The sequence below is a fragment of the Oryctolagus cuniculus genome, chromosome 7, assembly GCF_964237555.1.
Source record: "Oryctolagus cuniculus chromosome 7, mOryCun1.1, whole genome shotgun sequence".
NCBI lineage: Eukaryota > Metazoa > Chordata > Mammalia > Lagomorpha > Leporidae > Oryctolagus > Oryctolagus cuniculus.
The window spans coordinates 23,245,431-23,264,447 of NC_091438.1; the positions used below are offsets into that span (position 1 = coordinate 23,245,431).

Genomic DNA, 19,017 nt, shown 5'->3' on the forward strand with positions numbered 1-19,017 from the left:
GTTATCCTATTTGAATTGTGTGACATTTAATGCAGAAGTAACCTAGTTTATATAACATTCTACTTTGTGTGTGTATGTATGTGTGTGTATGTGTATATATATATGTGTGTGTATATATATATTCCGTGGATATATATATCCTATATATTTATAAATATATATATATATATATATATATATATATATATATATCCTGGTGAGGACTTTGGAAAGATAAAGTCTATAGATAAAGATTCATTCTTTTTTTTTTAACTTTTATTTAATGAATATAAATTTCCAAAGTATGGCTTATGGATTACAATGGCTTCCCCCCCCTAACGTCCCTCCCACCCGCAACCCTCCCCTTTCCCACTCCCTCTCCCCTTCCATTCACTTCAAGATTCATTTTCGATTCTCTTTATATACAGAAGATCAGTTTAGTATACATTAAGTAAAGATTTCAACAGTTTGCTCCCACACAGAAACATAAGTGAAAAATAATAGATGATTTTTTAAATGATGATGAAACCAAATCAGACCTATTGTCATGTTTAATCCCAGTGAGAGTCAAGTTGGGAATTGATAATTTCTTTCTTTTTCTTTTCTTTTTTTTTTTTTTTACAGAAGTTCAGTTTGGTATACATTAAGTAAAGATTTCAACAGTTTGCACCCCCATAGAAACACAAAGTGAAATATACTGTTTGAGTACTCATTATAGCATCAAATCTCAATGTACAGCACATTAAGGACAGAGATCCTACATGAGGAGTAAGTGCACAGTGACTCCTGTTGTTGACTTTACAAATCGACACTCCTATTTATGGCATCAGTAATCTCCCTATGCTCCAGTCATGAGTTTCCAAGGCTATGGAAGTCTTTTGAGTTCTCTGACTCTTATCTTGTTTAGACAAGGTCGTAGTCAAAGTGGAGGTTCTCTCCGCCCTTCAGAGAAAGGTACCTCCTTCTTTGAAGACCTGTTCTTTCCACTGGGATCTCACTCGCAGAGATCCCTCATTTAGGTGTTTTTTTTTTTTTTTTTTCCGGAGTGTCTTGGCTTTCCATGCCTGAAATACTCTCATGGGCTTTTCAGCCAGATCGGAATGCCTTTAGGGCTGATTCTGAGGCCAGAGAGCTGTTTAGGACATCTGCCATTCTATGAGTCTGCTGAGTATCTCGCTTCCCATGTTGGATCACTCTCCCCTTTATTTATTCTATTGGTTAGTATTAGCAGGTACTAGACTTGTTTGTGTGCTCCCTTTGACTCTTAGTCCTTTCATTATGATCAATTGTGAACTGAAATTGATCACTTGGAATAGTGAGATGGCATTGGTACATGCCACCTTGATGGGATTGAATTGGAGTCCCCTGGTATGTTTCTAACTCTACCATTTGGGGCAAGTCAGCTTGAGCATGTCCCAGATTGTACATCTCTTCCCTCTCTTATTCCCACTCTTATGTTTAACAGGGATCACATTTCAGTGAAATTTCAACACTTAAGAATAACTGTGTATTAATTACAGAATTAACCCAGTCATATTAAGTAGAACAGACAAAAAAAACTACTAAGAGGGATAATGTATTAAGTTGTTCATTAACAGTCAGGGCTATGCTGATCAGGTCACCGTTTCTCATAGTGTCCATTTCACTTCAACAGGTTTCCTTTTTGGTGTTCAGTCAGTTGTCACCGATCAGGGAGAACATATGGTATTTGTCCCTTTGGGACTGGCTTACTTCACTCAGCATGATGTGTTCCAGATTCCTCCATTTTGTTGCAAATGACTGGATTTCGTTGTTTCTTACTGCGGTATAGTATTCTGAAGAGTACATATCCCATAATTTCTTTATCCAGTCTACCGTTGATGGGCATTTAGGTTGATTCCAGGTCTTGGTTATTGTGAATTGTGCTGCAATAAACATTAGGGTGCAGACCGCTTTTTTGTTTGCCAATTTAAATTCCTTTGGGTAAATTCCAAGGAGTGGGATGACTGGGTCGAACGGTAGGGTTATCTTCAGGTTTCTGAGGAATCTCCAGACTGACTTCCATAGTGGCTTGACCAGTTTGCATTCCCACCAACAGTGGGTTAGTGTCCCTTTTTCCCCACATCCTCGCCAGCATCTGTTGTTGGTAGATTTCTGTATGTGAGCCATTCTAACCGGGGTGAGGTGAAACCTCATTGTGGTTTTGATTTGCATTTCCCTGATTGCTAGTGACCTTGAACATTTTTTCATGTGCCTGTTGGCCATTTGGATTTCCTCTTTTGTAAAATGTCTATTGAGGTCCTTGGCCCATCTCTTAATTGGGTTGTTGGTTTTGTTTTTGTGGAGTTTCTTGATCTCTGTAGATTCTGGTTATTAACCCTTTATCTGTTGCATAGTTTGCAAATATTTTTTCCCATTCTGTCGGTTGTCTCTTCACTCTCCTGACTGTTTCTTTTGCAGTACAGAAACTTCTCAATTTGATGCAATCCCAATAGTTCATTTTGGCTTTGACTGCCTGTGCCTCCCGGGTCTTTTCCAGAAACTCTTTGCCTGTGCCAATATCTTGAAGGGTTTCTCCAATGTTCTCTAGTAACTTGATGGTGTCAGGTTGTAGATTTAGGTCTTTAATCCATGTTGAGTGCATTTTTGTGTAAGGTGTAAGGTAGGGGTCTTGCTTCATGCTTCTGCACGCGGAAATCCAGTTTTCCCGGCACCATTTATTGAATAGACTGTCCTTGCTCTAGGAATTCGTTTTAGATCCTTGATCAAATATAGGTTGGCTGCAGATGTTTGGGCTGATTTCTGGTGTTTCAATTCTATTCCATTGGTTATCCATCTGTTTCTATACCAGTATCATGCTGTTTTGATTACAACGGCCCTGTAGTATGTCCTGAAATCTGGTATTGTGATGCCTCCAGCTTTGTTTTTGTTGTACAAGATTGCTTTAGCTATTCGAGGTCTCTTGTGCCTCCATATAAATTTCAGCATCATTTTTTCTAGATCTGAGAAGAATGTCTTTGGTATCTTGATTGGGATTGCATTGAATCTATAAATTGCTTTTGGGAGAATGGACATTTTGATGATGTTGATTCTTCCAATCCATGAGCATGGAAGATTTTTCCATTTTTTGGTAACCTCTTCTATTTCTTTCTTTAAGATTTTGTAATTCTCATCGTAGAGATCTTTAACGTCCTTGGTTAAGTTTATTCCAAGGTATTTGATTGTTTTTGTAGCTATTGTAAATGGGATTGATCTTAGCAGTTCTTTCTCAGCCGTGGCATTGCTTGTGTATACAAAGGCTGTTGATTTTTGTGCATTGATTTTATATCCTGCCACTTTGCCAAACTCCTCTATGAGTTCCAATAGTCTCTTAGTAGAGTTCTTTGGATCCTCTAAGTACAGAATCATATCGTCTGCAAAGAGGGATAGTTTGACTTCTTCCTTCTTGATTTGTATTCCTTTGATTTCTTTTTCTTGTCTGATGGCTCTGGCTAAAACTTCCAGAACTATGTTAAATAGCAGTGGTGAGAGTGGGCATCCCTGCCTGGTGCCAGATCTCAGTGGAAATGCTTCCAACTTTTCCCCATTCAATAGGATGCTGGCCGTGGGTTTTTCATAAATTGCTTTGATTATATTGAGGAATGTTCCTTCTATACCCAATTTGCTTAGAGTTTTCATCATGAAAGGTGTTGAATTTTATCGAATCCTTTCTCTGCATCTATTGAGATAATCATATGGTTTTTCTTCTGCAGTCTGTTAATGTGGTCAATCACATTGACTGATTTGCGAATGTTGAACCATCCCTGCATATCAGGGATAAATCCCACTTGGTCTGGGTGAATGATTTTTCTGATGTGTTGTTGTATTCTATTGGTGAGAATTGTATTGAGGATTTTTGCGTCTATGTTCATGAGGGATATTGGTGTATAATTTTCTTTCAGTGCTACATCTTTCTCTGGCTTAGGGATTAAGGTGATGCTGGCTTCATAGAAAGAATTTGGGAGGATTCCCTCTTTTTCGATTGTTCTGAATAGTTTGAGAGGAATTGGAGTTAGTTCTTCTTTAAATGTCTGGTAGAATTCAGCAGTGAATCCATCTGGTCCTGGGCTTTTCTTTGTTGGGAGGGCCTTTATTACTGTTTCAATTTCTGTTTCAGTTATGGGTCTGTTTAGGTTTTCGATGTCTTCCTGGTTCACTTAGGTAGGTTGCATGTTTCCAGGAATCTATCCATTTCAGATAGATTTTCCTGTTTGCTGGCATACAAGTACTTGTAGGAATTTCTGATGATTCTTTTTATTTCTGTGGTGTCTGTTGTTACGTTTCCTTTTTCATCTCTGATTTTATTGATTTGGGTCTTTTCTCTTCTTTTTTTAGTTAGTTGGGCCAATGGGGTGTCAATTTTGTTTATTTTTTCAAAAAACCAGCTTCTCGCTTGGGTGATTTTTTGTAGTGTTTTTTTGGATTCAATCCTGTTCATTTCTTCTCTGATTTTAATTATTTCTCTTCTCCTACTAGATTTGGGTTTGATTTGCTGCAGTTATTCTAGGTCCTTGAGATGCACTGAAAGCTCATTTATTTGGTGCCTTTCCAATTTCTTGATATAGGCCCCTATTGCTATAAACTTGCCTCTCAATACTGCTTTTGCCGTATCCCATAAGTTTTGATATGTTGTGTTGTTATCCTCATTTACTTCCAGAAAGTTTCTGATTTCTCTTTTGATTTCTTGAGTAACCCAGTGTTCATTCAGGAACATGTTGTTCAATCTCCATGTGTTTGCATACTTTCTGGGGTTTCCTGAGTTGCTAATTTCCAGCTTCATTCCACTGTGGTCTGAGAAGCTGCATGGTATGATTCTAATTCTTTTAAATTTGCTGAGACTTGACTTATGACCTAGTATGTGATCAATCCTAGAGAAGATTCCATGCACTGCTGAGAAGAATGTAAAGTCTTTAGATGTAGGATTGAAAGTTCTGTAGATATCTGTTAGATCCATTTGGGCAATAGTGTCAATTAAATCTGCTGTTTCCTTGTTGATCTTCGGTCCAGATGATCTATCTATTTCTGAGAGTGGGGTATTGAAGTCCCCCAGTAATATTGTATTGGAATCTAAGTCTCCCTTTAAGTCCCTTAACATATCTTTTAAATAGACTGGTGCCCTGTAATTAGGTGCATATACATTTATAATAGTTACATCTTCCTGTTGAATTGGACCCTTAATCATTATATAGTGCCCCTCTTTGTCTCTCTTAACAGTTTTTGTATTACAGTTTATTTTGTCTGATATTAATATGGCTACACCTGCTTTTTTTTTTTTTGTTGGCATGGAATATCTTTTTCCAACCTTTCACTTTCAGTCTGCATGCATCTTTGTTAGAGAGATGTGTTTCTTGTAGGCAACAAATAGTTGGGTTGTGTTCCTTAAGCCAGTCAGCCAATCGGTGTCTTTTAACTGAAGAGTTAAGACCATTATCGTTTAATGTGACTATTGATACATAGTGACTTTGCCCTGCCATTTTCCCAGAGATATTTTCTAGTATATGCTTTGAGCTTCCCATGCTCTTTTACTGGTAGGTATTCTTCCTTTCCCTTCTTTCATATTGATGGCCGTGTTTCTGTGTTTCTGAGTGTAGCACATCTTTAAGTATCTTTTGCAGGGCCGGACGAGTGGCCACAAAGTCTTTCAATTTCTGTTTGCTATGAAAGGTCTTTATTTCACCTTCATTCACAAATGAGAGCTTGGCAGGATATAATATTCTGGGCTGGCAATTTTTCTCTCTTAGCACTTGTGCTATATCTCGCCATTCCCTCCTAGCCTGTAGTGTTTCTGATGAGAAGTCTGCTGTGAGTCTGATTGGAGATCCTCTGAGAGTAATCTGACGTTTCTCTCTTGCACATTTTAGGATCTTTTCTTTATGTTTCACTGTGGTGAGTTTAATTACAACGTGTCGTGGTGAGGATCTCTTTTGGTCATGTTTACTGGGGGTTCTATGAGCTTCCTGTACTAGGATGTCTCTGTCCTTCTCCAAACCTGGAAAGTTCTCTGCTAGTATCTCACTAAAAAGGCCTTCTAATCCTTTCTCTCTCTCCATGCCTTCAGGAACTCCTAGAACACGAATGTTGGTTTTTTTAATAGTATCCTGTAGATGCCCAATAATATTTTTTAGATTTCTAATTTCCTCTTCTTTTCTTTGGTTTGACTGTATGTTTTCCTGTTCTCTGTCTTCTAAGTCCGATATTCTCTCTTCTGCTTCACCCATTCTGTTTTTAAGGCTCTCTAATGTGTTTGTCATTTGATCTATTGAGCTCTTCATTTCATTTTGATTTCGCTTCACTATCACACTTTCCTGTTCTACTAGTTTCTGCGTTTCATTTTGATTCTTCCTTAAAATTTCGTTTTCACGAGAGAGATTTTCAATCCTGTCCAATAAGGATTTCTGTAGTTCAAGGATTTGCTTTTGAAAACTTCTACATGTTCTTATCATAAATTTTTTGAAATCCGTATCTTGCATTTCTTCTATCTCATCATCTTCATAATCTTGCCTTGGGGTGTTTTGTTTATTTGGAGGTGTCATAGTGTCATCGTTGATCTTGTTCCCTCGATTTCTGTGTTTATTGCTTGGCATGGTTAATTCTTTTTCCCTCACTGTGAGGTGTTTTTTTTTATTTTTTTTAATACTATGTCAGTGTTAAGTGGACTGCCTGCTGTTGGAGGAGCCTTGGATGCTTGAGATGGATGTGGCCCGAGAGCTCTGCTTGGTTCTTCAGGGTTATGGGTGTGCAAAGGTGACACCCTCAGGTGTAAATCTCTCTCTATTTATTTATTCATTCATTTATTTATTTTTATTCAGGAGGTAAGTAATACTGGAAGGCTGAGCAGCATTGATGGTATTTAGCTTCCGATCTCTGGTTTCTACCCAAAGAGTCTGTGCAGGCTTGGTTTCTCCTGCGACTCCCACTGGGTTGCCTAGGCTACTGAATTGTAGCCTTAACTCTCCCCTTCTATTATGTATATCCCAAGCGGGGCTTGTTCTTTGTCTCTTGCCTGCCTTTGCAAGGTTGGCGGAGAGAGAAACTTGTCTGTACCAGTACGCCCCCACCTTTTTTTTTTTCCTTCTCTCCTGTAGTCAGTCTGGTGAACTTTCCCGCTTCAAAGCCCGCTTACCTCTAAAATTCTGTCTGCCGTTTCCCCACCAATGTCTCCGGTTACTGAGCTCACTTCCCCTTCCAGCGCCGATGTGTGGACTCGGAGCCCTGGGCATCCCTCCTCTCCCGCTGGTGTCTGTGTCACATCCACTCCCCTTCCTGCACTGGCGCGCAGACTCTGTGGCTCCCCAAGATTCATTCTTATAAAATACATGAGTAGTTAGGGACAGTGTATGAGTATTGGTAGAAATGTGGGTGATGAAGGTCATTCTGATGTGGTCTGAGACACAAATGAGGAACATGTCATTTGGCAATGGAAGAAAGGTTATCCTGTTGTAGGTGGTAAAGAACTTGGCTGACTCGTGCTCATGTTCTGCTATCTCTGGAAGTTAAAACTTGAGAGCAATGAAATTGGACATTTGATTGAGGAAATTTCTAAGCAACATGTTCAAGGTGCTGCTTTATCTCTCTTCACTGTGTACAGTAAAATACAAGAAGCAGATAAGACACCTGCTGCCTGTATCAGAGTGCCTAGTGACCAGCTGAGGCTCAGGAGGACAGTTTCCTGTCCGTGCTGACCTTGGGAAGCAGCAGTGATGACTCAGGTGGTTGGGTTCCTGCCACCCATGTGGGAGACCTGGACTGAGCTCCCAGATCCCATCCTGGGCCTGTTCCAGCCTGAGCTCATTGTGGGCATTTGGAGAGGGAACCAGTGGATGAGCTCCTCTCTCTCTCTCTCTCTCTCTCTCTGAAGCTCAAACAAATAAAATAAATTAATTAAATAAATTTAAAAATAAATGTCTTAAAGGTGAAATTGTTAGCAAAAAAACACAAGGATATGGCCAAGTGATCTTTTGATAAGGAGATTAGTATGATGAGACATCTCAATGGAATCCAGGAGCTATTTATCACAACAGTAAGGATATTAGTCAGCCATCTAAACAGCAGCCAAGGCCCATTGTGCAAGACGTTGGAAAATGACCCCAAGGGCATTTCAGAGACAGTAGGGACTGCCCCGCCTTCATAAGCCCAAAGTGCTACATCTTGAGGGGTAGAGCACACAAAGATTGTTCCTGGGCTTTGAGGTCTTAGAATTTCTTGAGGTTCCTTTCTTCTTCCCAATTTTCCCTTTTGGAATGTGAATGTCTATGCTATGTTTGCCCCACCACTGTATTTTGGATGCACATAACGTTTTTAATTTCAAAGGCTAACAACTGGAGGGCAATTTGCCACAGGATGAATTGTAACTTGAGTGTCACCCATATCTGATTTTGATGAAAATTAGATGAGGCTTTTGGTTTGGATTTTAAACTTCATTCTGGAAAAAGTAGAGACGTAGGGGCTACTGGGAAGGAATGTATTTGATGTGAGAAGGACATGACTTTTGTAATGCCAGGAGGGATGCCATGGTCTGAATGTTTATGTCCCCCCCTCACCCCTAATTCATAGGTTGACATTATCCCTCCCAAGGTGATGGTATCAGGAAGGGAGGCTTATGTGGTAATTAAGTGATGTGGTAGAAACCTCTTGAATAATATTAAATTCTTTACAAAATAATTCTAGCAAGGACTCCCCATTACTGCTGCTGAGATCAGACTAAGAGATGGATATCTATAAGGAAGAGACCTTCACCAAAACTTAAGTCTCCTGGAACTTTGATTGTGGACTTAGCTTCCATAACTGAGAAACAAATTTCTGTTGTTTATAAGCCACACTGTTTACAGTATTTTGTGATAGTATCACAATTGAGCCAAAGCAAGTGTCAAGCAAAATAAATTTGTTACCTTAAAGAGATATCTGCTCTCCCATATTCATTTCAGTATTCGCCACAACAGCCAAGATGTAGCAATGAACTGAGTACCCATAGGCATGTGAATGGATAAAAGAAATGTGGTGTACAATAGAATAATTATTCAGTTTTTCAAAGATAGGAGATCCTGTCATTTACAATACAGTGGGTAAACCTGAAGTACATTATGCTGAGTGAAATAAACTAAGTGCAGAAAGACAAAAACTGCATGGTTTCATTTATGCATGGAATCTAAAATAGTTGAACTCATAAAGCAAAAAATATAATTTTGGTTTCCAGTGACTGAGGGGATGGAAGAAGTAGGATGTGTTGCTCAGGGGGTACAAAAATTTGTTTCTGCAGGAAGAATAAGTTCTGGATATTTGTGGTGTAATATGGTGACTGTAGTTAAAATGTCTGTTTTTTCTTTTGAGATTTTCTAAGAAACTAAATCTTAAATTTTCTCAGTGCACCAAAAAAGAAAAAAACAGATAAATAGCTGAAGCAAAGTATATAGCAATGATTTTGATTTAATCATTTTATGATGTATTCATATACATAATATATTTTTAAAGATAGACTTATTCATTTGGATGAGAGAGAGAGGGAGAGAGAGAGAGAGAAAGGTCTTCCGCTGGTTCACTCTTCAAATGGCCACAATGGCCGGAGCTGCGCCGATCCGAAGCCAGGAGCCAGGTGCTTCTGCCCAGTCCACCACGTGGGTGCAGGGGCCCAAGGACCTGGGCCATCTTCTTCTGCTTTCCCAGGCCACAGCAGAGAGCTGGATTGGAAGAGGAGCAGCCGGTAATAGAACTGGCGCCCATATAGAATGCTGGTGCCGTGGGCGGAGGATTAACCTACTGTGCCACAACACCAGCCCTCATATACATAATATTGTAAAGCAAAATAGACAGAATAATTGTTTTTAAATTTTACCTTTTAAATTTTGTGTGTAGGGGAGGTATTATAACAGCAATTTTGGAAAATATGATCTATCATTTAACAAATCACAGCAAATTAAAGAGAAAGAATGAAATTTATTTCCACAATCTATGCCATATTTTCCCAAGGGTGTTCTTAACCAAACTGAAGACATATTCAAATATATTCTGTCCAGCTTCTTCCATTATATTTTTCATTTTTTCATCATATCTTTTGTTTGCCTCTTGTATTTTTTCAGCTTTTTCTTCCTCTGATTTAAGACTACCATCATTTTCTATAAGTTTAATTTCATTCCTTAACTGATCAGCATAAATTTTCTTCAAAATGTCGGCCTTTTGTTTCAGTCTTTCCTCTATGTCCTTGTATATTTTCTCAGAAAAATATCCCCTTGCATTTTCCAGAACCATCCTCTCTATCAGCTCCATCAGCTCCTGCACCTGACCCTCCTTCTCGGCCTTGTTTGCTCTGTTGCTAATGGCGTAGCAGCGGCCCCCGCACTCGTGGATGAAGCTTTTTAGACTCACATGTGCATTTGCTATATAGTCATCTAGTTTACTGTCCTCCAGATCCTCTCTGCGGGTGAACACGATGACCATGTGTTTTGTTACTGAATTCCCAAAGGTGGCCTTGATCAGTTCAACAGTTTGCTGTTCTAATACCGTGTAGCGGCCCACGGGTATAACCATGAGAAATGCGTGAGGCCCTGGGCAGGAGAAGAGGACACACTTGCAGATTTCCTTGCAGGTGGTAGGCAGGCCTTCCTTGGTATCAAAGAGCCCTGGGGTGTCAACAACAAGGAGTTCTCTCCCCTTCCAATCCCTGGTTGCTTTTTGACATCTCTTGGTAAGGGATTGGGCACTTATTCCAGACTGGAAGACTTTGTCCCCAAGGATGGTGTTTGCTGTTGCACTTTTCCCACTTCCAGTCTTCCCTACCAGAACGATCCTCAAAGCATTGTTTTGATGGTCAGCCATGTCTATGTAAGGATGCTCAGGAGCTTAGGCACCTATAGACCTTAAGGAAAGAAGGAAGAAAAAAAAGACCAAGGTGAGTAGGAATTGTCCCTCATCCTCTTTTCTTCTTGTCCTTGCTGAGAATTTGTAATATTTTATTATGCCTATTCACATCAGTGGAGACTGAAGCAGTCCCATTACCATTGAAAAATAATAGAGAGAGTAGTTAAAACATTTTCCCACAGATGAGTTTCACAGGGAAACCCTATTAGAGTTTTAAATACATTATAATCTCAATGCTATTTAAAAAAGAAGGATAACTATATTCTTTCTTTGAAGCAAATATAATATTGGTTCTAAAAGTTAATAAAGTTTTCACCAATAAAGCTACATATACATCACATTTGCAGTGTTGATACAAAAACCTAGATGAATTATTAGACACTAATAAATAATATGATTTGATTAGGTGTGACATTTCAAAACTGTTAGGGTAGTTCAATATGCTAATATGGGTTGTTATAACATATCCTGTTAATAAATTAATAAGAGAATTATCTAAAATAAAAAATATATTTGATTGAATTTAATAATGATTTGTGTTTGGAGCATTTCACAAAATAGGAATTAAAGCATACTTCTTTAAAATGAACTTTATAAATATAAATTTTAAAACCTTTGTCACTAATATTTGGTTTCCTGTTGTGAAAAATGTTAACTGTAAAGTTAAAAAAAGAAAAAAACTTCAATGTGGACAATCAAGGAAATGGAAAACAATGATGACAGCATTGTTCTACCAGGGGGAAAATATTATGGTTTCTGTAATTGAAGTAGTGTGAAGCTAGTGAATGAGTGAGTCAAAATGGAGTCGGGAACAGAAAATTCAGACAGAGACTACTGTAATTATTGTACTCATCTATATTCAATCATGTTATGTTACATTTACATTGCATAGGGGAGTATATCATGTCAATGGGAAAAAGATGACAATTTTATTAGCAATACTGGAAGAACTATATAATCATGGAGAAAATGAAATTGCATCCATTTCCTCATTCCATTCAAATTAAAAGATAGATTTGAAATGCAAATACAAAAAATCCATATGAATAACTAAAGAAAAAACAGTAGTATTTGTAACCTGGGGATGGCAGGAATATTTCTAAGACTAAAATAGTTTTAGGAAAAGACTGATACATTTGATTACATAAAACATTTAAAGTAATATAAGGCAAGAAGCACAGTTGACAATTAAAATACAGACATCAAACTAAGAAAACTTTTTTCCAATTTACATAAAAGAGAATTAATTTTCCTTTCATACGAAGATTATCTAATCATAGGAAAAACAAAGACTAGCAAGTCGATAGAAAATCAGGCAAGAAATGTGAATGTGCACTTCAAGGAAGATATGAAAATGATCCTTGAAGAAGCTCCAACTGGACAAACTTGCACCAGTTTCAGCATCAGTAAGGAAACTCAGGTCTAAATGCTGAAACATATCAAACATGTCAAAATTAAGTAGTACAAAACAATACCATCTTCCTAAAAGAAATTAATTGTTCCTCTTGGAACATGCTAAGAAAGCAACTCATCGTCAGGAACACTGACAAATGCAGGGGGGAGTCAAGCATTTATCAGGTTTTTCCCATATTTTATCTTTTAACTTTAAATTAAAGAATTGTTGAATGGAATTTACTTTCTATATTAAAATTATTCTATCTAATAAATGAAAAAATAGTAAAATTAGTCTATTATTATTTGGAAACAGTAGTTTAATTCTAGAGAATCAGTAATGCCTGTCAACATCACAAAAGGAGAGACAAACTAATTGCTTTCTAATGCATTTTTAGGATTTATACTCATGAAGTATTCCACCAAAAAAAAGCCAAGCTTTAACCTGATTGAACTTCTCCATAAGTGCAAGTTCACACAAGACACTGGAAATATAAGACTGTGATAAGTGGCATCATCTTACCAGCAAAATGAACTCTAATTCTGTTAGATAGTTATCTCCTTTTCTTAAATTTGTCTGGGGTCACTGTGCAGATAGTTATTGGGCAGAGCAAGGATTGGAGGTTAAGTCTGCCTCACTCCACTGTACCCACTCTTACCCTTGCACATCACACCTTGGGTTCTTCTCTAAATGTCAGTTTACATCAGATCCAAGATTGATCAGGGCAGGCAGGGGATAATCCCCATTATCTCCAGGAAGATGAACCTGGAGCAAGCCTGTGATAGCAGGACCCGGAGGAGGGCCTCTCATCACTTAGCTTTTCTCCTTACTGACAAGCCAGAGTTGAGAGCCACAGTCAGAAGAAGATCATTTAGAAACTTTCCCAAGAAGACCCAGGGGAACTCCAGGTAACAGAAAGAGTTAGCAGTGAGCAAAGACCTGAACTGTGGCCTGGACTCAGCATTTCTAGAACATGCTTTAAGACCCTTGAGAGTCAGCTCCTCTGTGTTCTTGCACACACACACACATACACACACACACATCTACCAAAAATCAACTGAGGAAGTGAAAGCCGCATCGCACCTTTGGCATTTGTCAGGTTGTTCTACTTCTTGTAGACTGAGTGTGATGTGTGTGAGGTAGATAGGAGGGTTGGGGAAGTAATTCATCCTCCCCCTATAGCACTGCCTTCCCCACCTCACATATTGCACTGTTAGACACAGCTTCTGTCTATTAAGTGTCCACATAGCGAATTAACTGTGTTCTATGGTCTTCTATCATTAGTGATCAGGATAAGCCATGCAGTGTTACCAAACTCCTGCGTTCTTTTTTTTCCCTAACAAGCAAGATTTAGACAAATGGTCCCTAATTCACTTCACAGCTCTAAAAACTTGCCTCGAGAACATTTACTTTCCTATTAAGGTTGCCAGACAATGCTGGGTGTCTGTCACCACAGCCATCAGAAAGAAGGCACCCTATTCAGCAAAAGTCTGTCCTCTTAAATATGAGATGAATGCACACCATGATAGAAAATCTCTTACCCCTTCCCTCTCCCATCCTCTACCACCTTGGAAGCATCCTCTGAATGGAATATTACCTGTTGGCATTGCACATTTTCCCTCCTTAGATCAGAATCCACCCCACCCAAGTGCCCTGTTCCCTACTGCCTCTCCAGGCTCTGTCATTCTGGGTCCTCTTCTCAGACAGGCTCACCTTCTTTTGAACAAGCTGGTGAGTTCTCAGGTTTCTCCAGAAAGGCTGTTTTAGCAGTGCTGTTGCTGTGACTATGGGGGAAGTGTTTGCCCTCCACACAGCCTCTATATTCAGGAAGTTCAGATTGGGTGGGGCCAGAGAAGACAGCATTTGCCTTTAAAGAAACAGAAATGTTGTTCCATAATTTGTTTTTATTTTTTTTTATTTTTTTATTTTTATTTATTTATTTTTTTGACAGGCAGAGTGGACAGTGAGAGAGAGAGAGACAGAGAGAAAGGTCTTCCTTTGCCGTTGGTTCACCCTCCAATGGCCGCCGCGGCCGGCGCGCTGTGGCCGGCGCACCGCGCTGATCTGATGGCAGGAGCCAGGAGCCAGGTGCTTTTCCTGGTCTCCCATGGGGTGCAGGGCCCAAGCACCTGGGCCATCCTCCACTGCACTCCCTGGCCACAGCAGAGGGCTGGCGCCCCGACCGGGACTAGAACCCGGTGTGCCGGCGCCGCTAGGCGGAGGATTAGCCTAGTGAGCCGCGGCGCCGGCCCTGTTCCATAATTTGGTCGCTGCTCCAAATTTTCCAAGTTGAAACCTTACGTACATATGCCTGCAATAGCACCAACATTTGTAAAGTTAAATCGTTTTTTAGGGTGACAGTGATGAATTCCAAAGGGACTGCTTCAATGACACAGATATTGACCAGAGAGCAAGGCACATCATTCCTGGGTGCAAAAGGAGGCTGAGGGATGCTCTGGAGAGGAAGTAACTTAGGCATGTATCTTGGTGTTTCCAAGCATGGAGCTGAGTACACTTTTTGGTGACTGTATATGCAATGGGTTTTCTTACTACAGTCTTTTATGAAAAATCTCAACTCACTCATTTAAAAATGAACAGAATTAGACCAGGTCAAAGCCAGAAGGCAGGAACTCAATGCCAATCTCCCAGGTAGGTGGAAGGGACCCAAGCTTTGAGCCATCAGCTGCTGCCTCCCCAGAGGCACATTATCAGGAAGCTGGATCAGAAGCAGAGTAGCCAAGACTCCAACCAAGCACTTCAGTATGGGATGCAGGTGTCTTAAGCAGGGGCCTAACCTCTGCACCAAGCAGCCATCACTGTTGTGGAAATTTTTGGAGACAAGAGGCAAGTTCTGAAAGCTCACACCATTGAACAAATGCTCCAGTTGGCTCTTGCCCCAGTTGGAAATCATCACCATAAGAACATTACAGCACTGAGTTTTCTATATCGTGGGGGTGGGGCAGAGAGAGAGAGAGAATGAGAGGCCCTTCGAGCTTTTTCTGCCACTACAATGTTAGATAAATGCCAAGCTTAATTTATTAAGGCATTGTGGAATAGTAACAGGAGATGAAGGACTAATTCCTTCCACTATTACGGTTCTTATACAAATTAAGTTGTAATCCTAGTGTGTCAGTTTTCTCTTTCAACTACAACAGGTTACCAAAATGTGTAACATTATAAACTCATTCTCTGGCAGTTCTAAAAGCCAGAAGTCCAAAATGAGTCTATGGGTGATAAAATAGAGCTGTTATCAGGGTTTGGTTCCATGGTGAAGCTACAGAGCAGAACCAGCACCTAACTTCTTTGCACTTTCAGAGGCGTCCAGGTTGGCTTGTAGCCACATCACATCCTTCTATTTACTGCAGCCATCATCATACTATCTTCTTTATCCTTTTATGTTCTTGCCTCTGTCTAATAGACTTTGTGATTACATTTAAGACCCCAGAGATATCCATAGTAATCTCTCCATCTCAAGATTCATGTCTGAGTCACACTTTCAAGATCTAACTGATACAAGCAAACAGTCATAGTTTCCTGCAATTAAGATAATTGCCTATGGGGGCATTGTCAAATGAACCATCACCTGCCCTCTGACCCCCCAAATCTCATATCTATCCAACATGTAAAACACATATACTCCACCCTAACATTCCCAAAGATCTAATCTCATCCTGGCATCTTCTCAAGTCCAAAATATCTGAATATCAACAGCCTAATGTCCCAGGTCCCATCACCTACATCATCTAAATCAGACCTGGGTGAGATAGACTCTGGTTGTTCTACCCTAAGGGGAAAAAACTATCTGGAAAGCTAGACAAGTTGTCTGATCACAGAACGTAATGTTAGAGCAGGTATATATTAGCAGTTATGCAATTTCCCACTCGGAAACAGAGGAAAATGGACAGAGAAAGCAGTGATCAGCCCCAGGCAATATCAAAGACAAACTCCACTAGATCTCAAGGGTGGGAAAATTTTCTGTGGCTCATAGCTGCACCTTCCATGAATGAGGCCTTGCTCTCTTGTCTAATCCTTCCTTTATGATGGAGTAGCATATATTTGCAGCTGAGTGGTTTAATCAGCCTTTTTCTGCCTGATGAATTTTGGAAGTCTGATAGTTGTTTCACTTTTTGTCCTATCTCTACCCCATTTTCGATCACCATGGCAGTGTTTCTGTCAGTATTACATTCTCAAAACTCTTGTTAGTCTCCTGTGCATGCCACGGGAATTTATATTAGACATGAGGCTCCTCGCAGGATTTCCTACATAATCTCATTTCTTCTTCTGGTTTCTCCTACGGTGGCTGAGATGATCTGTGAATCTTGTGCCAAATCCTTGCCCAGTTTCTGAAAACTCTTCTTTCTTCATTTCACATCACAGGTGTCTGTCCACATACATAAATAGAACTGAGGGCCCTACAGGGAGAAATAGAGATGGAAATCTTGCAGAACTCTTACTTTGTGTTACCTATAGATTTCAGGTTATTTATCACCTTCTGACTGCAGGAAAGAATTGTACCTTATTAGCAGATATGAACGTCCTGGGGCACTTTCAATTCCTGTCTCAGCAGTACTTCCCATGACAATGCATCCAAAAATGCTTCCACCTTCAGCCTTTAACAAAAGCGCAAAGTCACAAACCTCTGCTAGGAAAACTTCTTCAGAGAGAGATCAATATGGGCCCCATCTCGGGTTGATCCATTTGTCTTTTAGGACTATCAGTTAGAACATGAGTGAAAAAAGCAGCCAGGAGTATTGGCAGGGATATCCATGTTGCTGCATAATACACCTTGTCTCTGTTTCTCTCACTATTTAATAGTTTTCTTCAAGTTAACTACATGGCTTGTAGATATTGCTCAGACTCTCTTGGTTTCTTCCCATTCCATCCTTCCCCAAACAGTATAGCCATAAAAAAGGAAGATTCAGTACCCTCATCTTCTAGGGCATGGGAAATGAGCTATTCGTATCTCCTGAGCCCATAAGTCTTTGATTAAGTGGTCTTCTGACTTCCCAGGTGGACAAGAAAGTGAAGTGCTCCCAGGTTTAGAGGGTTACTTGTAACAAAAGAGGTATAGGCTCTGCTTATAAAAGCACATTTCAGGCTGGATCCAATAAAGGAAATATTGATCAAATTCTTGATCTCCCTAAAAGATACCATTATATTCTGTCATTGACTACTGTAATACATTAACCAGTGACATTCAGTCTCATTATGAAACAACTATCTGCTTCCTTCAAATGCCTGTCTGAAGACTCCGCTGTAAGAAAACCGTCAGAATTCACTTCTGCAGTAGAGAAGTATTGTCTTGGACCTCATGAAGCCTGGTGGCTACTCTGTTCTGTGGAAGCAAGCCTAGTTTGTGGTATTTTGTTTTAGCCGCCTGAACAATTAATAAAGAATCATATTTATTGAGGCTCTGCTGTGTCAAGACACTTACCTTTATGCCATGATCCCCTTTAATTTTTATAAAGTATAAAATGTTATTAACAGGAACTATAACTGGAATTTTGAGTAAGCAGAACTGTATCAAAGCATTATGTTACTTTTCAAGAAGAAACCAGTGGCCATCATTATGGCAAAGTGGGTAGACTTGCTGCCTGTGGCACTAATGTGGGCACCTATTTGAGACCCAACTTCTCCACTTCCAATCTGGCTTCCTGATAATGGCCTGAGAAAGCAGCAGAAGGCAGCCCAAGTCCTTGGACAACTGCTACCCACCTGGGAGACCCAGAAGAAACTCCTTGTTCCTGGCTTTGGATCAGCTCATCTCTAGCCATTGTGGCCATCTGGGTAGTGAACTAGAAGATGGCAAATCTCACTCTCTTACCCTCTCTCTGTAACTCTAATGTTCAAATAAATAAATAAATATATCTTTAAAAAAAGAAGACAGCAAAGAGAGGAAGATAGACATGAAAAGAAAGATTCAGGCAGATTATAAGAATGACTGAGTACAAGGCCAGGACTCCCCTGAAAGCATACACCCATCTGACCAGCAAGAACCAACTCATGTTCTTACAGAGTGTCCATTTTACATCAAATACCTCTTACATCATTTAAAGGGGAGTGGGCATTATCCCTTTTAAAATAAGACAAAGCATTGGCAGGCATTTGGTGCAACTGTTCAGGCTATCATAGTACCTGGTGCAACTCCCAGCTCCTTTGCTTCCAATTAAGCTTTCTGCTACTGTGCTCCCTGAGAAGTAATAATTGAAATACTTGGGTCCCTGTCACACACAGAGACCTGCCTCAGCTCCTGCAGATCCTTGGGAAGTGAATCAATGGATGGAAGAGTGCTCTCTCTCTCTCTCTCTCGTTCTCCTTCAAATAAAATAAAATAAAATCTATTTTTAAAAAGATTTATTTATTTACTTGAAAGGTATGAGAGAGAAAGAGAGAAATGTATACACCCCCCCCCCCACATCCCCCCCACAGGGACAGAGGGAGAGAGATCATCCATGCACCAACTCACTCCCCAGATGGCTGCATCAGCAAGGGCAGGGGTAGGCTGGAGCCAGGAGCTACTTCCAGGTCTCCCACGTGGATGGTACAAGCCCAAATGCTTGGGTCATCTTCCTCGGATTTTCGCAGGGCATTAGCAGGAAGCTTAAATGGAAGTCCAGCATCTTGGACATGAAACAGCACCCATATGAGATGCCAGTGTTGCAGGGGGTAGCTTTACCCCATGCTACAATGCCAGCCCTTGAAAGTTTTTTTTTTAAATCATAAAAACAAGCTTTAATTCATTTAAATATTAGTACTTCAAAGAACTTGTGGAAAAA

At 39.9% G+C, this 19,017-nt stretch overlaps 1 protein-coding gene across 3 annotated transcripts; it reads right to left on the reverse strand.

The window, feature by feature from the left end:
- Positions 1-9,402: 9,402 nt before the first annotated feature.
- On the reverse strand, positions 9,403-14,051 carry LOC100342250 (GTPase IMAP family member 7). 3 transcript variants are annotated; one of them, XM_008250072.4, is made up of 2 exons: positions 13,955-14,051; positions 9,403-10,846 (listed from the first exon to the last, which is right to left on the reverse strand). In XM_008250072.4, exon 2 carries the CDS (start codon positions 10,804-10,806, stop codon positions 9,928-9,930), a length of 879 nt encoding a protein of 292 aa, XP_008248294.1. In that variant the 5' UTR covers positions 10,807-10,846; positions 13,955-14,051; the 3' UTR covers positions 9,403-9,927. The 3 variants fall into 3 exon arrangements, with proteins under 3 accessions (XP_008248294.1, XP_069932949.1, XP_051692958.1); XM_070076848.1 differs by having other exon boundaries at positions 9,403-10,838; positions 13,955-14,028; XM_051836998.2 differs by having other exon boundaries at positions 13,839-13,973.
- Between the last annotated feature and the right edge of the window lie 4,966 nt (positions 14,052-19,017).